Below are 15,776 nucleotides of genomic sequence, written 5' to 3'. Positions count from 1 at the left end.
ACAAATCCACTCATATTTCTTCGCAACTTCACTCTCCAAGAAACTGTTTGCGTTAGAATTGGTATTAAATCTGATCAGTAATTTGTAAGGACTCTTATATTTTACTCTTAAGACGCCCTGCACATTATGACTCAACAATATCTTTGCAAATCCCAATTGTTTCGGGAGAACGTTCTTGGAGCTAACTGAAACCTCATAGACAATATCATCAGACTTCGGTAGAGGACTAATCGACGGGGGAGAGCGACGAACATCTCTACGTTTATTCCTAGATACGACCGTAAACCCATCATCATCACCACCTTCCTCCGCCTCTAACCGTCGCTTATCTCGTCGCTGGTCCGCAGAGTTCAGCTCGGGCACCACACCGCTTTGGTTACCGACATTCAAATCTCCTTCATCCCATTGCAAGTCCATCTCGCCATCTCCTTGAGAAAAGGACCCCTCGGAGCCCATGATAACCTTCCTGATTGATTCTGGGGTCATCTCGGCACTCGAGGCCGGCTGCGGGGCCGGTTCCTCGCCCGATTCACTCATAATCACAAATTGAGGGTAGTTCGATAAAACCACTAAAATTGTGTTTACACGAAAATAAACGACTAATTAACTTAGTTTTTCACTTATTATCAATACTATAGTCATTATAATCACTTTTTACACACTCGGAATTATAATGCTCTAAGCAAAACACAAAAAATCGGTATTACAATAAGATAAACAAAGGAACGCGTCCTAACGTAATCGTTGCGCACGCCAGACTGATAATACAAAATGAAATAAGAAAACCTGTAAAGAAATACCACGATATAAACTATATACAAAATAACTCAAGTACCAATTAAAAGTCCCCGATTTAAATTTACTAGTATCGATTCTTCGACGCAATAACTTGTCGATGAAATGAAAATACTTGAAACGTTGTCTTCGAAATAACATTCGATGAAATGTCTGTCGGCAATTCAAGGGTAAACCATTTTACACAGATCTACCTATAGTTCGTTTTTGATGTGTCTTTTCATTTTAATTGAAAAACACATTTCGGAGTGTCTCTTGTCTTGCCACCAGCCAAATATTTTGGGTAAACTCCATGTACTATTTATACAGTATGTGTCTGACCATGTGGCTTTAATTCCAGGGCTTGATTTTACTCGCTAAACTGAGCTACTTTTACTATGGGACTAACCCTAAAATCGGGGATTTTTTTTGGCTTTTCCATAGAAAACGTCGACATCTGATCAGCCAAAATGTATGAAAAAGTAAAAAAAAAATTCGGGATTTCGGGGTTGGTGCCATAATAAAAGTAGCTCAGTTTAGCGAGTAGAATCGAGCCCTGGATTTAAAGCCCCATGGTCAATAACACCCTGTATACTGACCTGTACTCTGTAGGGTCGATGTTCAGCACCTTAGGGCTGGCCTCGCGGTCGAGACAGACGACTCTAGCGCCAGACTCGGAGGCTAGCACCTTCACGGCGTAGACTGGCACGTCCAGGGTGCGGATGATGAGGTGTTCCGAGTTGTCAAGGTGGTCCGTGACACAAAGTAAAACACCCTTCAAGCCGGACTTATCGTTTATCCATGCAGTCAGCGGGGAGACACTCCTCACTTCGGTCAAACTCGGCTCCGTTCGGCTCAGCATTGCTCCGAGCAATTATTAGGGTTGGCACCACTTGACGTCCTTTTGCGTGCGCGACCACAGATAAGATAATCACTTGAATTTTGATAGCCCTAAATAGCCGAAAGTGATAGTGCCATATATTAAGTAAGGGACAGCTTTATTCGACCCTGAACCGCTGTCAAACTTCGGGTTTGTAGGAAGTGTCCCTTCTGTACGGTAGTACTATTATTTCGTCGGGTGACAAGCAAAAGTCACTAAGTACTATCAAAAAATTAAAGTAACAATGCACTTTATTACACTTGTAACACGGTTTATTGTCCAATAATTTCAATGGTGTTAGTTAGTGACATTTGCTTGTCACCCGACGATTTATTCTGTGATGATTCCCATGTATACCATGTAAACTGACCTGTACTCTGTAGGGTCGATGTTCAGCACCTTAGGCCTGGCCTCACGGTCGAGGCAGACGACTCTAGCGCCAGACTCGGAGGCTAGCACCTTCACGGCGTAGACTGGCACGTCCAGAGTGCGGATGATGCCATAGTCACTGCAAAAAAAAATAAGTTTTTGGAAAAAAAATCATTTTCGGTACAAGCTTTTATCGTCGACTGTACTTTTTTTCCACAGGCAACTAATACTCACCGAGACAATTTAAAAAACCCCAAACACAATTAGATTTCGTTGTTTTATCACAGAGTTCCTATGGCCACCTCCGGTCTCCATCATCAGATCAGCTCGATGACCCCATAATATTGCATTGTCACCCGACTTACGTATGTATGCAAAATTTCAGCTCAATCGGAAACCGGGAAGTGGATCAAATTTAACTTGCAAGATTTGATTACAGACAGACAGACAGACAGACAGACAACGGTCAGGTGAAACTAAATAAAAGCTTGTAACATAAATAACACATATTTCTAAAGACTGAGGAGTTTTACAACCATATGTATGCAATAAATCAGCTCTAAACTGAAAATCGTAGTTCAAGAACAAAAAAAGTAAGACAATGTTGCCACTTTTTACTAGTGCGTCTTGTATTTATGTAAAAATAAGTAAATAAAAGCACTTGTTAATTGAATGTACTATCAAGAAATACTATACTGAAGTTTATACTTAGCTGGGTTTTTTAATGCACATGTATTTTACTTTCCTCATATTCGAAATGAAAAGTAGAGTGTTTAACTCGGGTGAAAGGCACCATTTCATCCCTTGGTTGACAATCTACTATTGATTTTGCCATATCTTCATTAAACACTCACCCGTCTCTGCAGCAGTATTTTATATGGTTGGCAGAGGTGTATATGAACACCAGCTGCAGAGTACTGTCATCGAAGGCTCTGGACTTGATTCTAGCTCTTCCTGTCACGGAACAGTAGTTCCAGAAGTGTATGAACTCACCCGTCTCTGCAGCAGTACTTGATATGGTTGGCAGTGGTGTATATGAACACCGGCTGCGGGGTACTGTCATCGAAGGCTCCGGACTTGACTCTGGCTCCTTCTGTCACGGAACAGAGCTGTTCCAGCTTCCTGGTGCAAATGGTTACGGTGTGCTTGCCCAGTAAGGCGACGAGGGACATGTCCGAGTTCCAGATGGCGTAGCGGCATTTGGACACTTTCACCTGGAAAGTGGAAAAAGTGCAGTTCAAAAAACAAATCAATTTGATGAAAATTACCTACTCTTCATAGTTTTAAACGCGTTTTAAAATATAAATTTGTGTCTAAAAATAGCTGCTGTCTACGTTTCTCTATTAATCTTCTAATGCTTTATTCCATGCATGGTGTATAATAATTTATTTTAAATACATTCAAATCAGGAATGTTGCGGATGCAGATTTTTTGACATCCGCGGATGCGAATGCGGATGCGGATATTTAAAGCCTCACATCCGCGGGCGCGGATGCGGATGCGGATGTCAAGATTTGGTACCTACTTAAAAAACGTCAATTATTACATTATTAGCATTATTTAAAAAAAAACGAAACGTTTAGTATTTGAGCAAGAATATAGGTGCGTTTTATTTAATAAACAGCAACTTGGCCGACTTTTCGGGATCTAGACGATTTCGTAATATAAAGTGACGAAATTACCTAGCACTTACGCCGCCGGTGCCGCCGCTAATACGTTCCTGTTACCGACTTGGTAAACATCCGCATCATGCGGATGCTCCGCATCGATTTTATGCGGATGCAGATGCAGATGCAGATGTTGAAAATAATGCGGATGTGCCGCGGATGCGGATGCGGATGCGAATATTCGCAACATCCCTGATTCAAATACCCTATTTTCTATTCTACATCCTAATTGGCCTTACCGTGGCGATGGTCCTCTTCTGCTGTACATCCAGCAACTGAACGCAGTCCGGTTCGCGAAGCAGCAGCATGCCCGTACCAGCATACATGATCTCCTCGCAAGTTGGTGTGGAGATCTTTTTGGACACCTCGTTCTTCAGGTTCTTTATGACGAGCTGTAACAAATAAATCGGAGTTAAATTATAGTTCGTTTTTTTTAGCATTAGAAAGAACTTGTAAGAAGGTAACGATCTTGACATGTCTTTTAATGGAAAAACGCCATTTAAAAATCAATAACTACTACTTATGAAAGCAGAAGAATATAAATGATCGTATTAGGTATTAGATTCGTAATTGTTAGATATTTGTACATAGTAACTTATTTTTAAAATGTGTTTTTCAATTAAAAGACACATCAAGATTGTTTATCTTATTTATAATGCTAAAAAAACTCGGAGTAATTAACAATGGAGCCGCCATTAACAGGCGTTCCCCTCTGTCGAAAATAGGCGGCCAATGGTCAACCATATGTATGGACTGACGTTTATCTGACATGACGTACCTATACATTTGATGTGCCCCTCCCCCGCAAAAAACGGCAGACTATTTTGTACCGAAAATTTTAGACATGGCGTCTCCGTTGGTTATATCCTCCAAGTAAAAAAACGACCTATAGCATTCGAGTCGAAGGACCGAGTATGTACTCATGTGGTAGATATTTTTTCTTAGTTTCGTTCACTGTAGAAAAATACACGTGAGGTCGCCTTAAACCTTAAACCCCAACGTGATCTGTCGTGTTTTTAGGGTTCCGTACCCAAAGGGTAAAACGGGACTCTATTACTAAGACTCCGCTGTCTGTCCGTCCGTCCGTCTGTCACCAGGCTGTATCTCACGAACCGTGATAGCTAAACAGGTGAAATTTTCAAAGATGATGTGTTTCTGTTGCCGCTATAACAACAAATACTAAAAAGTACGGAACCCTCGGTGGGCGAGTCCGACTCCCACTTGTCGGGTTTTTTTTTCGTGACTGTCACAACCCCCATCGAACCTCGCGTGATTTGTACAGAAGCCCTATGTTGTTGAACATGATATTTCTAACGAATTGCGTCACCTGGTATAGTTCGTTATTTTTTAGCATTAGAAATAAGGTAAACAATCTTGATGTGTATTTTAATTGAAAAACACATTTTAAAAATAAGTTACGGCAAATATGTAACAATTATGAATCTAATACGATCATTTATAAGTAATAGTCTAGTAATAGTTCTGCTTTCATAAGTAATAGTTACTGATTTTTAAAAAGCGTTTTTCAATTAAAAGAAATGTCAAGATCGCTTACCTTCTTTCAAGTTCTTTCTAATGCTAAAAAAACGAACTATAGTTCCTGTCTATAGCTCATCCACTGAGTATACTGTGGACCTTAATATTTCTGTCAAATTGTGTCAGCATCAACATCTAATGAACCTAAAGGCCATTGGGGCGGAAAGGTTCTCGAGTGGCGACCACGTACCGGAAGGCGCAGCGTGGGTAGACTCCCCACAAGGTGGACCGACGACCTGGTAGAGGTCGCGGGAGACCGCCGGGTGGCGCAAAACCGGTCAGATGTAGCTCTCTTTGGGGGAGGCCTATGTCCAGCAGTGGACGTCCTCTGGCTGATATGGACCCCTAATATGGTCCTAACCTGGTGGTTTTTGTCCAGGGCAGCGAAGCGGTTCCTGGCGACCCATACAGCGTGCGCGGCGGGCGCTCGCAGCGGCTCGGCTGTCTCGCCGCCCTCGCGACCCGCGTACAACTCGTATGAGCTGCTCTCCCCGATCCTCCAGTTTACAAGGACACACCATTCTCTAGCGGGCTAGCCAAGTTGACAAATGGCAATCGCTTGCGCTTCGCCATCGAATCGCTTTGTGTCTATCACTCTTCCATATTAGCAGGCGTGGCTCACTCCGCGATTTCGTCGCTTTGCTACAGCTAAAAGTGCATCCGTCCGACCCCAATTTTGGGGTTTGTCATAAGCCGCGCGTGGCGCTGTCGCCAGCTAGCGGCCATATCTGTGCTGATCGTGACAGAAGCGTTTTGTTAGAGAGTGCGTCTTCTGTACCTAGTACTATTATTTATTCTGTGATATTAGTGTGACAGTGACAGTTGCGTTTCGTTCGCTACGGAGCGTTAGCGATTGGCATGTTGTCTACGGAGCCTGGCAGTTCCTGTCTATAGCTCATCCACTCCATATGTTGTGGATCGTGATATTTCTGTCAAATAAGGGTTTCCGCGATCGAGTTTTTCACTAGATGACAGCACCCTGGCGAGGTCTAGCTATCATAATCAGAGCTCGGCGGGGGTGAGCTGTTTTCAGAGTTTGCACAACATGGACATGCCTTGTCATTTGATGGTATATGTGGTGTAATTTAATAACTAAATAAATTATTTTATTTAGGCTGCTTTTCCGCTACGATCTTTACGTCGCCATTAAAACAAATGAATTTTATAGCAAGCTTTTTTAGTAAACCTCTTCAAATAATATGTAAGGACTGTATCGTTTATTATAAATACAACTTTACTTAGCCGTTTTTTCTGGTATTATGTTTTTATTAAAAAATTACACATATAGTTTAATTAGTGCTTTAATAATAAGTAACATTTCGTCCTGGGAGATCACGTAAAGCATATGGTTTGGACAATATTTACCCAATCCTCCCGAGTAACTACAACGATTTCGGACAAATACTACAAGAAAATTTACGGTTTGCGAACAAGATAAGTATTACACAAAAAAAATCGTACTATGTAAACAGCAATTACATATGATTCGTAAAGCGAAACATCTGGGCATAGTCTAATCATTTCTTTTAGTTGGAAAAAAAGTTTTGGATCTGTGCTTGGTGGCCTTTTTGAAAATATGGCATGTTACTTACGACAACCCCGACTTTGGTATACAATATAACCATCATGGAGCGTTTCTATCGACCTGTTCTAGCCATGGTTCAACGCCATGAATGTCCGTTAGGCTTTGGATTTCGGTAGATTCTTTTAGCTGTTTCCGTCATTTCCCTGGCGTCAGAAATTGACGGGAATCCAAAATGTTGCATAAAAAGTCGTTTTCATGTAAAGATAAAATACACCACATTTATTCTGTGGATGTTCAATTGAGCAATCATGAAAAGGACACTTAGATGGCATATTTTGGCAGCATATTAACCTTTTGTTTCTTTAAATCGTACTAAGGAATCGGTGAAATAGTCTCAAATTAAGCTCGATAGGCTTGTCCGAATTACATTTGCTAGAAGGTATTAAAATCATCATAAAGTCCCTAAAATAAAATAAATGTAAAACATTCTTATATCAGATATGTCTTAAAAATACCCCCAGATTATACCTTAAGAACATAGTAATACAAAATAATACACACGTCAACAGTTAGACCAGGTTTTATCTGTATTTATAATAAACGATACAGTCCTTATATCCATCCATATGCTACTATTAAAGTTTATTTGTACATAAGGCATTGTCATTTTAGTTTAATTATAATTAATAAAGTTTTATTTTCATATTTCTTTCTAAGGTGCATCTATATTAATATCTACACTTGACATAAGTGATGTCAAAATGGCTCACCCCTGCCGAGCTCTGGTCATAATCCACCAATCATGATTAACCATGTTTTTTTTATTGGTGCATTTTGACAACAGCTGTCAAAAAGACCTCTCGTCACGGTGCCGCCATCTAGTGGAAATGTCGATCGCGGAAACCCTCATTGTGTCAGCATTGACCCCTAATATGGTCCTAACCTGGTGGTTCTTGTCCAGGGCGGCGAAGCGGTTCCTGGCGACCCACACGGCGTGCGCGGCGGGCGCGCGCAGCGGCTCGGCCGCCTCGCCGCCCTCGCGCCCCGCGTACAGCTCGTACGAGCTGCTCTCGCCGATCCTCCAGTTTACGAGGACGCACCATTCTGCGTGGTTTAGTGACATACTGGAAAAAAAACATTTATTCAGACGAAATAAACCCTATTTGTACAGATTTTTTCTTCTACCAAACTGCATGACAGTTTGTTGACAGAGGGAACTCCGTTTAAACATAAATGGAATTAAATACATATAGTTCGTTTTTTTAGGCATTAGAAAGAACTTGCAAGAAGATAGGCGATCTTGACATGTCTTTTAATTGAAAAACGCTTTATAAAAATCAGTAACTATTACTTTTGAAAGCAGAAGAATATAAATGATCGTATTACATTCATAATTGTTACATATTTGCCGAAACTTATTTTTAAAATGTGTTTTTCAATTAAAAGACCCATCAAGATTGTTTACCTTATTTCTAATGCTAAAAAAACGAAGTATAGATAAATAAAACGAGCGCTTAGGAATCGATACAGGACGATTTTTTCGTCGGTGGCTTCCAATGTAGAATGAGTGACGAAAGCAGAATAGGACTAATTTAAGACCTTGACGAAAAACGAATGGGACGATCCAAGACGATACCGTAAATTTTAACCTTTTGAACGCCAAACGGCGCATCCATTTGCCGTGCCACTGACATCATTGGGGTAAAATTTAGTTTTGTGAATAAATAATGCCAACCTAAAAGTGGGGTGTTTTTCAGTAGATTTCCATCAAAAACCGATCGACGTCAAGTGCCGTCTTCGGCGTTCAAAAGATTTAAAAAATACAGTTTTTAATAAAGTTAAAGTATTTTTTTATAGATTTCTTAATTCCAGCAATATCTTACCTGTATGGTTGATTTCTGCCACTTCCCTTGATCTGCATGACAGGGGAATCACGGTTGGTCTGCATGTCCAACTTGCGAATTTGCCTGTAAATAGTCACGAGCTTTTAGACCCACCTAAAGTAGAATATCGGTAGTGTCTTGTGAAGTGGAATTTACAATTTGAGACCCACCTAAAGTAGAATATCGTGTAGTGTCGTGTAAAGTGGAATTTACAATTTGAGACCCACCTAAAGTAGAATATCGTGTAGTGTCGTGTAAGGTGGAATTATAATTTGAGACCCACCTAAAGTGTAATATCGTGTAGTGTCGTGTAAGGTGGAATTTACAATTTGAGACCCACCTAATACAATTTGAGACCCACCTAAAGTAGAATATCGTGTAGTCTTGTAAGGTGGAATTTACAATTACATCTATGTATTATATTCAAACAAGAAATACATGTAATATAAACAAAATAAAAACAATTATAAACTAAAATTAAAACTACATAAAGCTACAACTAAAATAACTACTAAACTAAAATAATCTATAAATAAAAAACTGGCTCCAGTTCAGTGCCTTGGGGCAGGGTGCCAAGAAGGCTGGCGGCATTGCCGCGCTGGACGGCAATACCAATTACATTGAGAATTGCATTTTTAAATTTGATTAAAATGGTATTGTAAGTTAAATTATTGATAATCTCGGTGCCGAGCTGAATTCTTGTATATTTATATATTTCGGGGATCTCGGAAACGGCTCTGACGATCTAGCTAGGTCTTATCTCTGGGAAAACGCACAGTTCGATTTGAATTCTTATATGTTATCTCGGTCTCCCAGATACTTGGCAATAAATGATCATACTTATTTCTGCTACTTTAATATACAAATCTGCTTCTAAATTTTATAACGGAGTCGAAAGATGGCTAAAAAACAGAGTACTTACCTGTCTTTAATATAGAAGAGCAGGTTGTTATGCACGGCGTACGCGGGCCGCTCTCTCTGCAGCTTGAACAGTATCATGCCGGCGTCGTGGCCCGCCGCGAACAGGTTCAGAGTCGGGTGCGCGGCTAGCACCCAGTATCTACAACAATAATATATTATTGTATTAGAGCCGTTACTAGCTGAAAGTGTTCCAGCTGCGATCGCGCCATTACGTGCACTTCAGCTCTTTCGTGATGCGCGTGCCGCGGCCGCTGCTGGAAGCCATCGCGAGCGCGGACTTCTGGCCGAAGGGTGTGGTGTTCCGGCGGTTCCGTGGGAATCTGCCAAATCCTACACCGGAACATGAGACACAGCTGAAAACCGCCGTGTCGCCGAAATATTTTTTTAGCTTGTAATATTTTACTATTGTATGTATGTTAGTTTGTAAGGTATGTATCTATGGGCCTTAGTTGCCTGATAATAAATGATATGTGATTTGATTTGATATGATTATTATAAGATGAACGTTCTTAGATTTTACAAAAAAACTATGTCATATCACTCGCCAAGTGGTCTTAAAGCGTCTCATCATCATCATATCAGCCAGAGGACGTCCACTGCTGGACATAGGCCTCCCCCAAAGAGTGCCACAATGACCGGTCTTACGCCACCGCGTATAAAAAAAAAACATTCGCTATCTTTTTCCACTAGTATCGGCTATAGTTCGTTTTTTTAGCATTAGAAATAAGGTAAACAATCTTGATGTGTCTTTTAATTGCAAAAAACACATTTTAAAAATAAATTACGGCAAATATGTAACAATTATGAATCTAATACGATCATTTATATTCTTCTGCTTTCATAAGTAATAGTTTTTGATTTTTAAAAAGCAAAATGAGCTAACTTAGGGTTTTAAGGTGCTTTCCGGACCCATAATTTTTTTACTGCATAAATGTGGTTACCGTTCGTGTTCGCGCCTGAACGAGTGCAGACACGTTCTCTTGGTCATGTCCCAGACACGTATGAACTTGTCCTCGCTGTTGGACAGGATCAGCTCGTGCCGCGCGTGGAACAACACGCACGACACATTGTTGTAGTGCCCGCGGCACGTGTCCACTTCCCACGCCTGCAAAAAAAATATAGTCAAAATATGGTAAAACCCAAATAAGGGCATTTTCACTTAACTGTGTACTATTAAGTAGAGATGCACGGGATATTCGGTTACTATCCGGCCATTATTTTACTATCCGGCCGGATACCAGATTCTCTCTCGGGACTCATTTCGAACCTAGAAATGTGTCCGCGCGAATGTTCACTTCGAAACAGGTTAAACCTGCAGAATGCGCACCTTAAAAACCGAAATGTAGGTAAAATTCCGCTGGCCGAATATTCGGCGGCCGGATACCGAATATTCGGCGGCCGGATACCGGATATTCGGCCGATGGTTAGGCCGAATATCCGGTATCCGGCCAAACAACTATCCGTTGCATCTCTACTATTAAGAACCTTTTCAAATTGTCCGATTCGATATCGGATGTCGGAAGGAAGTAAAATGTAAGATGTAAATGTTTCCGATAAATTCAGCCAAGCTTCGAAGCCCCTCGTCAGTTGTCGGACCAATTCGTTTGTGTGTGTATGTGTAGGCATGTTTATTGTAGTGTGCGTGACCGCTGGCGCCGGGGCGCGCCCCCGCGGCCTGGCTACGGGGATGTAGGATCCTACATCCGATATTGGACCACATTTAGGTTGACTACTATGGGCGAGCTCGCTCCATCGTAGGCCACGTCTACGCCTCGGCTAGTCTGTGGCCAAGAGTAAGCCCATTCATAATAAAAAAAAAAGACTTCATACGCCACAGTTTCACTAGGCGGTCGTCAGCGGCGGACACTATAATCGGTAGAGTGGGATGGAACGCTGCCCAGTTGACTCTTAACCTTAGACACATACACTTTAAGTTCACTTTACCTTGGCATCGTTCATACGCCACAGTTTCACTAGGCGATCGTCAGCGGCGGATACTATGAGCGGTAGAGTGGGATGGAACGCTGCCCAGTTGACTCTTAACCTTAGACACATACACTTTAAGTTCACTTTACCTTGGCATCGTTCATACGCCACAGTTTCACTAGGCGATCGTCAGCGGCGGATACTATGAGCGGTAGAGTGGGATGGAACGCTGCCCAGTTGACTCTTAACCTTAGACACATACACTTTAAGTTCACTTTACCTTGGCATCGTTCATACGCCACAGTTTCACTAGGCGATCGTCAGCGGCGGATACTATGAGCGGTAGAGTGGGATGGAACGCTGCCCAGTTGACTCTTAACCTTAGACACATACACTTTAAGTTCACTTTACCTTGGCATCGTTCATACGCCACAGTTTCACTAGGCGATCGTCAGCGGCGGATACTATGAGCGGTAGAGTGGGATGGAACGCTGCCCAGTTGACTCTTAACCTTAGACACATACACTTTAAGTCCACTTTACCTTGGCATCGTTCATACGCCACAGTTTCACTAGGCGATCGTCAGCGGCGGATACTATGAGCGGTAGAGTGGGATGGAACGCCGCCCAGTTGACGCCGCGGTCGTGCCCTTCTAACACATGCTTCACTACTGCGTCCGCCTGAAACAATAGGATATAGTTTACATTGCAAATTTGTTCGAAAACTACATAATTAAACTGTCGAGTGACAACCCTTCCTCTTAATTTTAAATATTTCAACCCCCTTAGGAGATGAAAATGGTTTGATGTAAGATTTCATTTTATTTACGTAACCTATGTCACAGATCATATAATACTAGTACAGATACCCAATCCCATACTAAAAACGCGCACCGTCCTAAGTTTCTTATACTTGTAGCTAATTTTTTAGTTCACAGCCACGAACTAGATGGCGCGCGGAGCCACACGGAGCTAAAAAACTCTTACGATTAACATGCGTTGAAATTGCGTTGAAATAGCCTTCTTGCGACATCTGTTGTAGCTTTGACGCATTAAACCTACGCGTCACATTTACTTTTAAGGTTTATTATCACTAGATGGCGTTTCTGATATCGGCGACATAATTAAAATTTATTTACATATTAAGTCAATTTACGATAATGAAATCAATTTGACTTTTTTGTTACTTTTTTTGTATTATTAAATTGAAGTTTGATCAGGTACTTTAGTAAGGCGTCAAAGTATCGTTACGAAACACAGAGGGGCTACTGCGAAAACCGAAATTCGCAAATTGCGGGGATCTTTCTCTTTTACTCCAAAGAAGGCGTAATTAGAGTGACAGAGAAAAATGCCTGCAATTTGCGAACTTCGATTTTCGCGGTTATAGGCCTGGTCATGTTCTCATCGCTTAGGTACCTTGCTTCGACGCAAGGCCCCAACGTTGTCTGTTCTCTTTGACGGCACAGCAACTAGTATCAATTCCCTATCCTCGCTCTTTTAAAAATGCTGTTTGTCAAAAAATGACAACCATACTGTTGACAAGATGGACTTCAAATCAAGGTGTTACCGTTTTAGGTGGTGTCAAGTTGTGTATGTGTGCGTAAAAATGTATATAATAATAATTTAGCCTATATACGTCCCACTGCTGGGCACAGGCCTCCTCTCACTCGCAAGAAGGCTTGGGCTATAGTCCCCACGCTGGCCCAATGCGGATTGGGGACTTCACATACACCTTTGAATTTCTTCGCGGATGTATGCAGGTTTCCTCACGATGTTTTCCTTCACCGAAAAGCAAGTTGTAAATATCAAATGATATTTCGTACATAAGTTCCGAAAAACTCATTGGTACGAGCCAGGATTTGAACCCGCGACCTCCGGATTGAAAGTCGGACGTCATATCCACTCGGCCACCACCGCTTCACGTATATGTGTGCTCTTTTAGGGATGTGAAATGTCGATTTTAATCATGTTATATATTGATAAACGCTACACAGCGGAACGAAATAGCGATTAATTGAAGCTTCAATAAGTATCTTCGTAAAACATAAACAGCAAGATGGATTCACATTGTTAATCGTCATAGAAGGTAGCATCCTATAGAAGTAGTATACGCGTGCCTCCGTGAGGGACTAAACCATAGATATAATATATACTTACGATTACGTCTAAGCGAGCTGTCACTTTTACCACTTTTGTTTAGTATACGATTAACAATGTAACTCCACCTTGCTGTAGCCATGTCGATAAAGTCATATCGATAAACTATCGACATATCTTGCAATTTTAATTTTACTTCAAAGGTTTAACGATACCTAAAATGAACAAAAACGCTTTTATTCTTTATTGTGGTTATCAGATCACAATTTTATCTTCACGCCCCAGCAGGGAAGGGAAAGTTCAGATATTTAGTTAAATACATAAATACCTACTAAAATATGTGTCCCACAATAATTGAATTGTTTTATTATATTATATATTATCCATTAGCATTTCAATTATGTTTATGTTTAACGAAGATATCGAAGCTTCAATTAATAGCTATTTCGTTCCGCTGTGTAGCGTTTATCGATATATAACATGATTAAAATCGACTTTTCACATCCCTAAAAGAGCACACATACATGTTTTTACGCACACCTACACAGCCTGGATGAACCAAAAAAGGCAACACTTTGATTAGAAGTTCATCTTGTCAACAGTATGGTTGTCCTTTTTTGACAAATGGCATTTTTATAAGAGCGAGGAGAGAGAAGTGATACTAGTTGCTGCGCCGTCAATAAGCGCTATGATTTATTTTAATAATAATATTCTTGGCGCTATGCGATCATATAGTGCGTCAAGCAAATCTTGTCAGTAGCAATGTAAAGCAAACTAAAGTAGGGCAACACTCAAAGAGTAGTATTGCGCTAAGAAAAACAGCAATGTACAATTTACATCGAACCAAAACTTTTTTTTCCGCTAAGCGCGCCCTATTAAGTACGTACGTCAATTCAAATTGTCACTCGCGGATTTCTGTATTGAAAATGTTTGAAATTGTTATTAATAGATATAGACGGACAATTTAAAAGCGGTGTGTGATGTTGATAAAAATATTAACTAATTTGAAGATATCAATATAAAATTAAAAGTGGATTATGCCGTTAAACAAGAATATATGAATAAAAACATTGTTTCAGCAGGTAGATGTCCTACTGGATTTCAATATTGTATTAGATTTTTCAGTTGGCCCTGTAGGCATTGTAGGCACCTTAGCTTTGATTAACCATAATCTTATTTAATATATTCGTATTTAACAGCAGAAATATCTCTTGAAATAGAATCGATTCAGAATGTAAACAAAGATGAAGGCTGTCATTCGCGGTCCACATTCCACAGATAAAACACAGATGACACGTGATTTTCGAATTATTCGAACACAGTGTTGCTAACCCGCGATTTTTCAAATTTGCCGCCGTTTGCTACTGACAAGATTTGCTTGACCCAGTATAGATTAGGAATCCTCTAGACCGAGTTTAGAGCAATTATTTCATGAAACCGATGATGCCAAAAATGCGGAGGTGCGCGGGACGAGGTGAGCGAAGTCCCGTGCCGTGATTGTTCCGTTCCTACACGGACGTCACACAAAGACACTTTCGACTCGAACATGGAGTAAAACTACCGTATGCATGGCAGAGGGGGTAGCGCGACTATGCTCAGTCTGTAGGATGTTTTGTCTGTGTATGCGATGCATTGCTTGCTGTGCACGTGGCCTTGAGAGGCCCAAGGTTGCGCCGATACGAAAGATTTGATACTTACGTTACGTTCATTAAAATCGAAACTAAGCGAATGTAGCTTTAGCATGATAAACGCTTAATAATCTTAATTTCAAGTTAAATATTAAGTAAATGAATGTGAAGTTTTTCTATGAAAAGGGACCTTATTGTCGAAGGCGCTTACGCCATTATTAACGATGTTCCGATAAAAATACAACGCCACGCGACGCTGTGCGGCGTAAGCGCCATCGACAATAAGGTCCCTTTTCATAGATAATGCCCAAAATAACTATCATAGTACATTCTTAGACTGATTGACTAAGTCCCACGATAAGCATAAGGAGGCTTGTGTTAATGGGTAGATTGGGTAGGTACTTTCTCAGAAAACGTACGATATATATATATATATATATATATCTATATATATATATATATATATATATATATCTCGGCTCCGAGTATTTTTTATGCCATTTAGGGTTGTGAGACCCTTGGTCTAATGATCTACAGCTTTTTAAAGAGCTATCAAAAAGACTGATCTATT

The 15,776-nt window shown here is 40.7% G+C and overlaps 1 protein-coding gene across 1 annotated transcript in view; it reads right to left on the bottom strand.

Annotated features, from left to right (window-relative positions):
• The window catches only part of LOC134675370 (coatomer subunit alpha), a 35,708-nt gene extending 23,808 nt beyond the window's left edge, over nt 1-11,900 (bottom strand). The window contains exons 1-10 of the mRNA XM_063533582.1: nt 11,893-11,900; nt 11,500-11,599; nt 10,497-10,660; nt 9,557-9,694; nt 8,635-8,718; nt 7,695-7,875; nt 5,588-5,758; nt 3,930-4,082; nt 3,017-3,237; nt 2,025-2,162 (exon numbers count right to left, since the gene is read on the bottom strand). Coding sequence (XP_063389652.1) covers nt 2,025-2,162; nt 3,017-3,237; nt 3,930-4,082; nt 5,588-5,758; nt 7,695-7,875; nt 8,635-8,718; nt 9,557-9,694; nt 10,497-10,660; nt 11,500-11,599; nt 11,893-11,900 — 1,358 coding nt within the window. The remainder of the gene's footprint in view (nt 1-2,024; nt 2,163-3,016; nt 3,238-3,929; nt 4,083-5,587; nt 5,759-7,694; nt 7,876-8,634; nt 8,719-9,556; nt 9,695-10,496; nt 10,661-11,499; nt 11,600-11,892) is intronic.
• Between the last annotated feature and the right edge of the window lie 3,876 nt (nt 11,901-15,776).

This window comes from Cydia fagiglandana, chromosome 21, assembly GCF_963556715.1.
Source record: "Cydia fagiglandana chromosome 21, ilCydFagi1.1, whole genome shotgun sequence".
Taxonomy (NCBI): Eukaryota; Metazoa; Arthropoda; class Insecta; order Lepidoptera; family Tortricidae; genus Cydia; species Cydia fagiglandana.
Note: the sequence above shows the minus strand (reverse complement) of the source record. Positions and strands in the feature narration are given on the sequence as shown.